This window comes from Seriola lalandi, unplaced genomic scaffold, assembly GCF_002814215.2.
Source record: "Seriola lalandi dorsalis isolate HSWRI2012SDOR001 ecotype SW California unplaced genomic scaffold, Sedor1 jcf7180002054630, whole genome shotgun sequence".
In the NCBI taxonomy this organism is placed as follows: Eukaryota; Metazoa; Chordata; class Actinopteri; order Carangiformes; family Carangidae; genus Seriola; species Seriola lalandi.
The window spans coordinates 2,428,916-2,441,782 of NW_019525183.1; the positions used below are offsets into that span (position 1 = coordinate 2,428,916).

General features: G+C 44.6%; 1 protein-coding gene across 1 annotated transcript in view; it reads right to left on the reverse strand.

Annotated features, from left to right (window-relative positions):
* Positions 1 to 12,867, reverse strand: part of LOC111665242 (Krueppel-like factor 7) — a 35,488-nt gene that overhangs the window by 7,958 nt on the left and 14,663 nt on the right. The window contains exon 2 of the mRNA XM_023420172.2: positions 5,533 to 6,160. Within this exon, the coding sequence (XP_023275940.1) occupies positions 5,533 to 6,160 (628 nt within the window). The remainder of the gene's footprint in view (positions 1 to 5,532; positions 6,161 to 12,867) is intronic.

Sequence of the window (12,867 nt, forward strand, 5' to 3'; positions counted from 1 at the left end):
GGGGGGCACTAAGAGACCAGAGCCTGCAGCTGTACATAACCACTCAGCTACCGACTCCTCCAACGATATGCTGCCCTCCGTCGCCTAGCAACAGAACCCCTCCACCCCCCTCCTCTGCTCTCCTCTCCCTCTCACAGGTACATACTCGCCTTCTTAAACACACACACACACACACACACACACACTCACACTGGACTGGAACTTTTATAACACAATGCTACAATACGACTGATTGGCATCTTAAAATGGCAATCAGTCACCTAATCCACTGGATTAGCCCAAACTCAGCAGCATAATCTGATTACGCTCTGTGACTTTTGGATTACTTTGCCTGTAAAACATATAATGTAGATTATGAGGCTAAGTGGATTATTTCCTCTGATTTAAAGAATCAGGATTTTGGACGGTGCCGCTGTTGAAAACCATTATTTACTCTGCATTATTGAACACGATTCCCATTAGCTGACACTATTCACTCACTGCAAACAAAAATGACGAGCAATCAAAAAGCTTTTCCCTCTGAAAATGTTTTTTTTTTTTTTTTTTTTTGTGCTACAGTAATCAAATAAGCAATCACATATTCCTCATCTGTAATCTGATAACTCGGTGTTTCCTGAGTCACTGTAATCCCATTATGTGTAATCTGTTACTTCCGAATGCTCTCATGCACACACGCACGCACGCGCTCACTCCAGCCTCTCAGGTGCCAGCGTTGAAGTTAATTGCATTCCCTCCATTAGTTGGGAGCTGGGGCTGGGCATCCGGGTCTCAGAGGTCATTAGAGAGGCTCTTGGAGAACGCTTTATAGGCTCCTGCCTGCAACCAGCACTGACGAGGAGCGAGAGGGAGAGGAGGAGAGAAACAGGTTACGAGGGGAGGATGACAGATGGGAGAACGGATGGAGGACTAAAGTGTGTTAGAGAGAGGAAGGGCTGAAAGATGAATGTCTTTATATCCTAAGTGAAAATTTCAAAACAGCAAATTATTTATTACTATTTATAATAGCTGATTCAATTGTAATTATTGATTGTAACGTTCATAGTTATAATAACCAATATGACTTTCCAGCCTTTTCCGCTTATACAATCATTAAAAATAACTGCACTTTTAAATGTCAGGATTAAATCTGAATGAAATTGAGGAATGGCAAGAATTACATTAATTTAACACGTGGACTAAATTGTTTACTTTTTCTAACTTCAGCAAGACACAGTGTTGTATTATATGATCCAGATAGAAGGTGTGTAGAAGGTGTGACGCCTTAAAATGACACCTTCTTGTTCCAAACCGTGAGCATTAATCTGCTGCTGAAAACAGCCTCTTCTCCTGGCTGCAGGGATTTGCCCCCCCCCTTTCAGCCACAAGAGTATTAGTAAGGTCCAACACTGATGCTGGGCGATAAAGCCTGGCCTGCAGTTGGTATTTCAGTTTAATCCAGAAAGGTGCTGGATGAGGTCGAGGTGAAGTGAGGACAGGAAAGTTCTTGCACACCAAAACTGGGAAAACAAGGAGGGGCCTTCCCCAAACTGTTGAAACAAAGTTGGAATTGTATGCAGTCTGATTGCATGATGCTTTAACTGGAATTAAGCGGCAAAGCAAAGCATTGTTGTTAGACGTTTTCATCAAATTGTTCAGCCCTTAGAGAGAGAGAGAGAGAGAGAGAGAGAGAGAGAGGCGCACGAAAGAGCAGAGTGATAAAATAAGAGCTTGAGAGAGAGCCATACATTCACATGCACAGACATATTACGAAAACACTGATATACAACGAAAGGAGGAGAGAGCTAGAGAGAAAGATTAGAAACACGGGAAGAGTGAGGGAGCAAGATGGATATGAGAAACAGAGAGAGAGAGAGAGAGAGAGAGAGAGAAAGAGAGAGAGAAGGCAGAATAGCTCAACAGTCCTCGTGTTTTACCCGTTCCCTCACCCTGCCCAAAATCTAATTGTACCATTCCTTATCTGCCATAAGCCTATTCACAAAAAGCTCTACAGGGCACTGTCATTTCAACTCAGCCCGTCTAATTCCAGATTAAATCGTAGCCTTTTCTCCGTCGGTAATTTATGGAAATAACAACTAAGAAAAAGAGGATTTGAGTAATGACATCTTTAAACTTGTCAGGATAATGGCTCACTGAATGGGGGAGCCTGTGGCACTGCTGTCTTTTTGCTGAAGAGGGTCGCTCTACTGTACCTCCCCCATTCCCGTCCTCCGTCTTCATCTCCTCTTTGTTTCACTCCACGTCAGTCTCTCCTCTTCCTCTGCCTTCTTCTCTAGCTTTTCTGTTTTCTTTTGTCATCTGATGTCGACATCCCCCCCCCCCCTTCATGATCCTACCTCCCCGGTATGAATAACAAGACAGATGTTCTGTGGGTAGATGCTTTTATCCAAAGCACCTTAAGTGACAATGATTAGCTCATGGAGGAAGGGTTCCTCCAGGAGATGAGCCCATTATGGTGCTATATGTAGCGTTATTAAATCATTATCATATCAATTTTCAAATGTTCCTGGATACTGAAAGAACGGATGCCTCATTATCTTACAACTACAATAGTTGATATTTAGATCTGGCAAGGACTATCCTCAGTTTTCTCACTTACACTAGTGCATTCAGACGCACAGTGCAATATAATCCTGCAATTAGTCGATTATTTGATGAGTCAAAGAAAATGCATACAGTAGCTACCTTTCTCTAACATTTGACAAAATGATTATCAATTGATTACCTGGAATAAAAAAAAAATCTAAATAGAAAGAAAGAGAGAAAACCAGTCTAAGAGTCAAGAGTGGTGCTTTGAGCTACATGCATTGTAAGAGGCTGGGGCTGATGGGAAAGCAATTGTTTGTGCAGGTATTTGGTTCAAACCAAGGCACAGGACAGTATTGACGTTTTGTCAGAGTCAGTATGAGTGATCTTTAGGGGAACATGAATTTCTGTGTCAAAATTCACAGAGATATGTCCAATAGCTTTTGAGGTATTTCACTTTGGGTTGATGTGGTCCAGGTCACAAGTTGTCACCTTGGTACTAGCCTCCAATATATCTAGTTATATACAATCAAATGACAATACAAAATACAGCATAACCTCAATGTCATAATTTATATTCTTTTGGTGATTTCAACGCTTCTGTGCTTAATAAATCCCGACAGGGGATACATATGAGTGTCTGTTTTAGTCTTCCTGTAAAACCCCATGCTTGTATTATGAGTGGACTCCATCAGTGGCACTGGTCTCCCCGAGCTAGCCCAGTTGGCATGGCGTTTAATCACAGGGGCTGTATACACGCCACACTGGGCAAATCAATGATCGCGTGTCTGTGCCCTTTGTTCCAGTCGGGCTGACGCCTAAACCTGTGGTGTGCACCACCGAGGGTGTGATCACACATACAGCGTGTCATCATCATCCTGAACATGCAGACATTGACAAGTTGACTTTCTTCAAATTCACCCCCCACCCCCGCCCCTCCTAAAAAAATACAAGTGAACCAGAGCTGGTAAGCAAGTCACATGTGACGTCAGTGTTCTGTCAAACAAATAGTGCCGGGGTTTAGATGGAGGGGAGCAAAGAAATCTAATTTTAGTGGCTGTAACTTCATTTAGCATGATGGATGCTGTTTGCTGTAGCTCCACCACTTAAAACATGTAAAGAAACAGCTATACATTAGCATCTGTCCAGATGGCAGTCCACCACACATTTAATTTGTTATTCCAGGCCTTCCATGCATGAGCAATGGCTGCTGATCAGGTGTCAATATTCATCTCATTATACCCCTGAATGCCTCTTTCAGAGGGGGGGGTGGGGATCTACATTTTCAGCCCAATTATTTCCAGCATTGTTTAAAAAAGACATTGTTCCCACCTCCTGAACAAAACCAAAACAGGAAACGTTCAAGACTTCCCAATAAACCCTCCAAACATGTTTAGTGTGAACACAACCTGGTAAAAGGCTGCTGAAGCCTAACTCTGCTACTTAATGACAGACACTGACAACAAAATTTTTTTTCCCACTTTCATTTTTGGAATAAGCATACAAATAGTTTCCCTCATGATTAAAACGCACTGCTTTATTCACAGTGCGTTTCTCTTGTCTTTAAATGATATTTTTTATTACTGCCGTCTCTAACCTCGGATTGAGAAGCACTGACCTAGACTTACAGAACACATAGAGGACGGGAGGGCCTGAAATAAACCGGGGAAATGGTGGCCTATCCAGGTCAATCCATCCATCACTGTGCAGTTACTCAGACGGAGGACAGCTCCCCGACAGGGGTCTGAGTGGTTTGGGATTGAGATGGAAGAGCGGGAGAGTTATAGCTCCTGAACCCATCCCCCCTTTCCTTCTTGAGAAGAACCTTGACAAGGAGGACCGGTCCTGGATGGCACAGAGAAGTACTTAGGTAGAGAGAGGGGGGATAAGAGAGGTGGGTTTTCTTAAATCATCAAATTTTTATCTGACATGGTGGTATTTCCATATGGCACAGAGGGGACTGGGTTTTAAGTCTGTTCCGTGATTACAGAGCTGTTTCTTTTAACATTTCTTATCACTTTGTGTGCATTTTGTACGTGTTCCAAGAATGTGGAGCAGGTGGATTTTCCTCAATTATAAGTGAGGTTATCTAGGAATTCAGAAAACCAGACTAGCTGATGGATGGATGGATGGATAGAGTACTCAAATTGAACACAGAGAGATAAAAAAAAAAAAAGGTTGATACCAGTCTATTCTGAAAACAGCGCACATTTCTTCTCTCTTATCTGTCTTGTGGAAACGTGCTTACACTGTTTATTTCCCGTCATACACCAAAAGAATAATCCATAAGCAAACTGTCCACCATAGTATAGAAACTTGAAGAAAAACCACTGCTATAAGAAAAAAACATCAAACGCAAAAAAAAGAAAAGAAAAGAAAAAGAGCAGGAGTGCATCTAACTCTAGTCAAAGTCCAGTGAGTAGGAACAGTCTGCACACCAAGATTGATAGGAAGCTTTTTCAGTTGCAGTCTTTCAGTTTCTGTGTGACACTCCGGCTCTGCCCTCTCCAGCGTGCAACAGCCATTTAGCTTCAGGATTGAGTCTTTTTTAACCTGTCACCAACAATGAGCGTCAATCAATTTCATTACCAGCAGGTGCAGTAAGTAGCTACCTCTGGTGACAAAGGCGTCCTCAGAGCTACCTTGCTAAAAAAAGTCACTTAAGGCCACTTACTGACATTACACCTGAAAAGTGCAGCGATTCATCTGCTTATGTTCATACGTTATATTTAAATCGTGTGACCTTGCGTCTTTACACAGCTCCACGTTTACACAAGTTCATTTACATTAATGTGAACTGTGTGGGCAATTCTACTCAAGTATATCAAACCTGTCCTGAATCTAAATGATTATTGTACATTGAACTGTGCATTTTATTCCCAATGCTGATCATGCATTAGAATTAAAATGGCATTCTGACTATTAGCTGAGCAAAAAATACAATTACTGCTTCAGCTTCATCCAGAAATGATCAATCTGTGTGCAAACTCCTTCATGACTGTTTCTCACCTGTGTGTGTCCTCTGATGGGCCTTTAGGTGGGAGCTCTTGGTGTACACCTTCCTGCAGCCGTTGAACTGACAGCGGTGAATCCTCTTCTTGTTCTCTGGTAGCTCCCCAACCCCGATCACACACGCAGCCCCTTCCTCTTCATCCTTCACCCGCACAGGGAGGGCATGCGCTGCCACCAACCGGGCCGCGCTGAGCCCCACCTTCCTGGCCACCAGCTTCAGGGTGAGCGTCCCATCGGCCGAGGCCGTCAGCGTCTGGTTGGGCTTGACGAGGTGGCGGCCCAGTTCCGGTGACGACGGGGGTGTCAGGGAGGTGACGGCGCTCAGCTGGGCCTGGTGGACTCCCTCCATGCCTTCTACGTTTTCCAGCCCCTGGCTTTTGGGTTTGAGGTCCCTTTTCATTGCACCAGTGGAGGGGATGTTCTTCCGCGTTGGGCAGAGGATCACTGGAGGTGGGCTGGGAGGCTCGGGGAGGCTGGGCAGGCTGGGCAGCAGAGCATCCGTCAGCTCTTCCTCGCCATCCTCCTTCAGGTAGGCCGGGGTTAGGAGACCATCCAGGTCTTGGTCGAAGAGTTCGGACAGACGCTTGGGCTCCGTCTGCAGATAGCGCTCCAGTTCTAGGCAGGTCTGTAAGAGAGAGAGAGAGAGAGAGAGTGGGAGAAAAGACTCTATTTACATTCAGCTCAGGCAAGTTCACACATTTGGGCAACTGCACTGAAAATACCCATCCTCACTCTCAAATCCCACTTGACCATTTCTACAGCCATCAGATCATCCGATACGCCTTCACACGCTGTGGAGAGAAAATCTGCATGGTGCCATCCCCTCACCCAGACAGGCAACTTAGCAGCTCTGCCAGCTGTCACATGTGCACACGCACAGATAGCCTCCAAGACAGCCCGGATTACCTGGCAGCTCCAGCAAGACGCCTGATTACACACTGATTGATTGCAACCGCTGTAGCGCGGAACGAAAGCGAGGCGAGTGGATAGCAAGAGGAGAAGTCCTAAACTGCAGAGAACTCCTATCAAACAGCATTTTATAGAGCTTTGACAAGCCATGTGTGCACCGGCTTCCACTGAGCCAAGATAGGAAGATTTATTCAGCTGTAGTTATGGTCTGCTTCATCCCTATTACTCCAAACACCTCTCCCCGCAGAGGGCAAATAAAAGACTGCATCCCCGATTTGTGTGAACTGGCATCCTGAGGAGTCTATTACTTTGCAACAAGCTGGCAAGGTTCTGAATGGGAGGGAAAGAGATGCTCCATGTCCAAGGATGATGCTATTATGTTTGAATGGACGGCGCCAGTTTGATCCCAGGGATCGTTGTGTTTCGCTTGTAGCCACTAACCCGTTTTGACAGCTGAGATGGAGGCTAGCGGCTCCACTGGGCGCGTGCTACTCGCCACTTCATTTGTGTGTAAATAGGCACTGACAGACAGAGTAGCTAGTTCCATTATCAGGAATAAGGTTGTACAGACTGAACACATCAGAGACATTTACAATCTTACAACCCTCCCTCCTTCCCTTGTTTGCACCTTCTAAAAATAAAACCGCACATTTTTTCTTTTTTGGAGTTGGGGGGGGGCGGGGGCGTCTGTTGCTAAGGGAGTGTGATTTCGCCTCTAAGTCGTCTTCTTCTTCCAGGAACAAAAAGGGCTTTGGAGTTGTTTCTTGACTGTTTACAGTATTTGCATACTGACATCAAATTAAAAAGCTGCTCGAGACCACATCTACAGTGAGAAGTGAAGATAATGTGTTGTGCCTCCTCCCTCTGCTGCACACCTACATGTTTTCTTTTTTTTCCCTCCTTTAAAAAAGAACTTTCATGCACTGTCTGAGAGGTCTCTACTGTTTCCTTGATTGCTGCAGCCAGTGAATCGTGAATTAAATGAGAGGGTTTTTTTTTTTTTTTCCGTTTCTTTATTCTTTCATTCAGAGCTAAATTAAATATTGAGGGCGTCGAGACATGATGAAGGGAATAGCATGCACTCCTCCATGAGGTGCGGACAAAAACACTCTTTTCACTGTTTGCAACCCATCCAGCAGCTCTCGCACCCCCCCCACACACACACACACCACTCTCCTTCTCACTCATTTTCACCATTACCTTTCTCTTTCTGCTTTCACCCCCTATCAATTCCACCAAAATCACCCCCCCCCCCATCTTTCCTTTTCATTGTGGTCTCCTCCTCTCCCAAGGTGAGGACTAATTATCCACTAAAACCAACCAGTTGAAGGGGACTTTATTCAGCAAAACGCTGAGGACTGCACACCAAGGTGAGTGCGTGTGTGTGTGTGAGGTAGAGATAGTTCAAGAGAGCGGAAAAGAGGATAGAAACGGATAAGTGAGAGGTGGGGGGGGTGAGTAGAAGGAGGAGGAGAGTGATGGAGGGGCAAGGTGAAGGAGAGAGGAGAGGGAGACAGAGCGAAGGAAGGTCTTGACTTCATTTTCTCAGTGGGGGGTGAATCCTTTTTGGAAGTGTGACATTTGGCGTAACAGGATCCTGTCAGCGGGCAAACCACGGGCCACACACACACACACACACACACACACACACAGAAAAAGGTTCATGCACACTAAATGTTAGGTTACGACCCACAGTGATGTGCTAGGAAGTGCTCAGGTGTCAGCTGTGACACAACAAGACGGAGGGTGTGTGAGGAGCATGCGTGTGTGTGTGTGTGTTCATGCATGCATACTGTACTCATGAGTGTGTGCACATGTGTGCATTTACAGAATATGGGATGTTTGACAAAGTAAGATGGATGAAAGAGGCTGCAGGTGAGGGGGTGGGGTGGGGGTGGCAGGTATGACAAGCTTATAGTGCGCTCTTTCTCTCCATCCTTCTTTCTTACCATCACTCCATCAAGCCCCCCCCCAAACCCCCTTCCTTACTCCCCCCTCCTCCCCCAGGTGGTGACATTAACATTGTTAGAGAGAAGGTCATGCAGTTGATCAGCGATTCCTGTGTGTGTAGTGTGGGTGTATTGTATGTAATGTATGTGGCTGCATGTAATTATGCTAGTTTGTGCGTGTGTGTGTGTGTGTGCACATAATTTTGCTAGCGCACGTGTATGTGTGAGCAGCATAATTATGCCGCTCTGTGTGAATTACGCAGCTCTTGTGTGTGTGTTCGTGCGAACACCCACACACATGCATAAACACTTCTATTCGCCGCTCTCGTGGGCTTAAGTGAACGCGCAACTTGCATGTGTGTTTGTGTAGGCAAGGAATCAAGAGCCAAATCGTTGCACAATAGCCAAGATAAAGGAGCGCTAAGGGCCCGCTTCAACCCTGTTTGGACAAACGCCGATTTGGACAGGCAGAACTGGCTCTGCACAAAGCCAGGGATCCATTTCCTAAAAGGCTTTCGGGATGATTCCTTCACGCAAACCAGGATAAGCTGGAGGAATCCAGCAGCAGCACCTCCACCTTCAAGCCTGAGAAATATCCAGGGTGGTGGGGTGACGTGGGACTCTGCTCCAACCCAGATTCAAGCATCTCTCCCGAGCGAGACAGTGAGTCGTCACAGCAGGTGTGTCCCGCTAAGCTGTGACAGAGTGACAACAGGCCAGCAGCACCCTGAAACGGAGCCAGCTAAATGGAATTCAGCCCGTGCTTTTCCTACTGTGACACATCGTTGATAAAAAAACAAAACAAAGCGCCTATCAAGATCAATCCAGATGTGTTGGCTGTACGAAACTGATTTTGACCTTTTAGTCCATCACAAGTCACTTTCAGGTTATATCAGGTGATGTCTCATATAAAGGATTGATCAGTGCAGCTGAACTAAATAAGGTCAGAGTTGAAACTCAGGTCTGACTGCAGTGCTGAGGTATAAAATCCAAGCTGCAGCACTCCTGCAAAGTAGGGATTATTGTCCTCTCCATAAGATTAAGATTAGTGTGACCCTGCTGGCTGCACTGCATCATTTTTGATTTATCGTCACTTAAGGGTTGCAACTAATTTCATTATCAATTAAAGTGCCAACATCCTTTTGATTAATGAGTTGATCTTGTCGCCTATAAATATAAGAAAACTGTGATTTCCCCGAGGCCAAGGTGACAACACACTACAGTGAAAAAGAAACCCACATACTTCAGATGCTCGAAACCTACAAATGCTGATTATTTTTTGCTTTGAATTAACGGGCTGAATTAATTAAGCAATTATCAAAGTAGTTGGCTAAACTCTTAACATGGTTCATTTCACTGAAGTTTGTTCTCAGTTGATTACCTCGATGGTTTTCAGCTCTCAAGTACATTAAAAATACATCCGTTTGATTGGTTTGGCTGCAGTTTGATAAATACAGTGCAAATGATAAATCGGCAACAAGGAAAGCTTTTCAAATAATGAGAATGAGATGCATGGGACGCAGGCCTTTTCTCTACACACCGCATTTCCATACTCATACATAAAGAATCACATTAGAAAAGCACGTCTGGACATAAAAGCATGGCAAAACCATAAACTCAGCCACAGAAAAGTGACATAGGGTGAAGGTTAGAGTCAGGTCACAGTGTCTCAGCTTAGGTCAAATCACTTGAATCTTGTCCTCTTCACCCCATCCCCTCTTTGTCCCTTTTACTCCAGTAGAAACCCATACACATTAAAAAAAAAAAAAAAAAGCCAATAAAAAGGGAAAAGAGACAAATGCACTTTGTATCACGCACACACACACACACATACACACACACTGGAGCATGCATGCTGAACACACCTAGGGTTAGTGAGGCTTAAAATACAGCAGGTGTGACAAATTCACGCTGATCACACGACGTGCTTCTCACAAAGTCAAACAGGCTGAGAGCTGCGAACCATTCACTTTTCACTTCTACTTTTCATTCTACTGATTTCCAAGTAAAAGTCTTACTCTCTCTCTCTCTTTCTGCTCCTCTCCGTCTCACCCTCTCCTCCCCTTCTTCCACGGGGGCCCTCGGCCTGGCAGCTGATCCTCTCTCCCCCACGTCACCTCCCCTCACATTTGGCCTGCGCCGAGCCGCCTGCCATCACCATCAAAGCGCAGGCTGCCTCCCAACTGTTAGCACCCCACTACGTCGCTAATAAAAAGCCTGGGTTATAAATATGAACAGAGGAGCATGCATAATGCCCTAAAGGAAGGCCCAAAACACCACTAAACAGATAAATGTAATGGGGTGGATACGGCTCATTAATTTTAGGATGATCGTGTTTAGTTTTTACAGATGCCGTGATAGAGACAAGGTGCTATGAATAATATTCAGCAGGGTTGAAAAGGGCAGGACTGTAAGGGGGGCCTGAGCTGGCGGGGGTGATGCAGCACTATTGTTAAATGCACTGAGGTTGGGGGTGGGGGGTGGGGGGTGGTGCTGTCACATCTTTTCAAATATGACCCATGATTCCCGGCAGCACCATCCTTGGAAGGATGCGTGATTCTGGCTTATGTGGAAATCTTTTTTGTTTGTTTAGAATTGAGATTTGCTCAACAGTGATTTGGTGTATTATTATTTTGTGGAAAGTCACAGATATAAAGTAAATACCACAATGTCTTGGAAAATGACTGTGTAGCAGTTTTCTTTTACAAGTCATTTGTAAGGGGATTCATTAAACAATAGTTTGACATTTATGGAAAATCAATTTTATTTGCCTCGTTGCCAAGAGAGAGGCTTGATACCACTCTACCACTAGCTTACATCATATATCTTCTCTCCTTCTGTTTCCAGCCTTTATGCTAAGCTAAGCTAACAAGCTGCCGGTTGTAAGACCTGTCATGTCCAAGAAGAAACGTCAAGCTATGTTTAGTTTTGTCTGTCTCGTGACCTCTTGTTTTATTTTGAAACCTAACTCTCCTCTCGTTTCAGGTAACTTCCTCCTTTCCCTTGTGTGTTTCCCACTGATTGTTTCCACCTGTTTCCCATCACCTTGTGTGTGTGCATATAGTCTGCGTTTCCCTTTGTCCTGTGCCAGTTGGTCTTGTCTTGTTGTCAGAGAACCACGCCAGCCACGTTATCCCAAGTCACGTTTTGAATTCTGTGTTATGTTTTTTGCCATAGTCTTGCTTTACATTATTTTGATACTTAGTCTTTGCCTGTGTCGGAGTCGTGCATTTGGGTTCAAGTCCTAGTTCAGTTGTGATAGATCACTATTCAGACAGGTTAGCGGTGCGGATTTTCCCTTTTGCATGAAAACAAGAAAGTGAGTTAAGTATATTCTCCAAAATATTGAGCAGTTATTTGAAACACTGTGGTGCAGCAGGGTTTTTTTTATTTATTTAAATATCATATTGTGTTGTGGTGGCTCTGTACGTTTGTGGTGTTGTGTTTTGATGCTTTCACAGACACACAAAAACACAAAAACAGTACGTGCTTTTTGATTGTCATCGTCGTCTTCCACAAATTGGAAAAAAAGAAGAAAAAAAGAAAAATCCTTTTCAGCACCAACATGACATTTTGATTACATGGCCCGGCCATTTCAATATCTAGCAGAGGTTTGATTACTCATTTTAAAAGTGAGTAATATTCACATCATGGATGAATTAACACTGGCGTCTCCGCAGCGTCGCTTTTCGCTTTCTTTTGTTGTTCCACATTCAGCTGACAGTCTGTTTATTACGTGTTTGCGTGCTATTATTGAAATTGCACAATGCCACTGGTCACAGAAAAATAAGAGGGTTTTGGTTTTAATTCACAGGGTGCGATTGCAATACCACTGCAGCAGCAGCTCTGATTAAAACCCTCCTGAGGAAATTCATCACCCTACAGGTAAGGCTGCACATCAACAGCCCGCAATGAACCAGGCATCCAAAAGGTCTTATCCTTTTTTTTTTTCTTTTTCTCCCTCACTCTTTATGACACAGTTTTACTTTACTGACTTTATTTACAGCCGTCTTTGTCGCTGCTGTTTGTAATTCTGCAACACACTTGGCACTTTTATCGTAAGAAAAGTTTGGGCAGCCATTTAATTCAGAGAGCCGTCTTTCACAGTGTGTATGTGCTCGTATGTGTGTGTGTGTGTGTGTGTGTCTATGCACATGTGTGTGTCTTGTCCTGCCATAGTGTGTTATAGGGCCTATGTCTCTCATTGATCTGATGAGCCGGGCCGAGCCTTCACTTTGATGTGACAGCTAAATGACCAGTAGCCCGAGGCAGTGGCCATCTCGCCAACAGCCTTTGTGTGTGTGTGTGTGTGTGTGTGTGTGTGTGTGTGTGTGTGTGTGTGTGTTTGCGTCGCAGTGCCTAATCGATACGAAATGATACCGTGCAGGAGCTCATCAGCGGTGGCCATCGCAGCTGACAGAGATGGTAATCTATAGCTTGGCTGAGCAATACTTGCACAGCAACCCCCCACCCC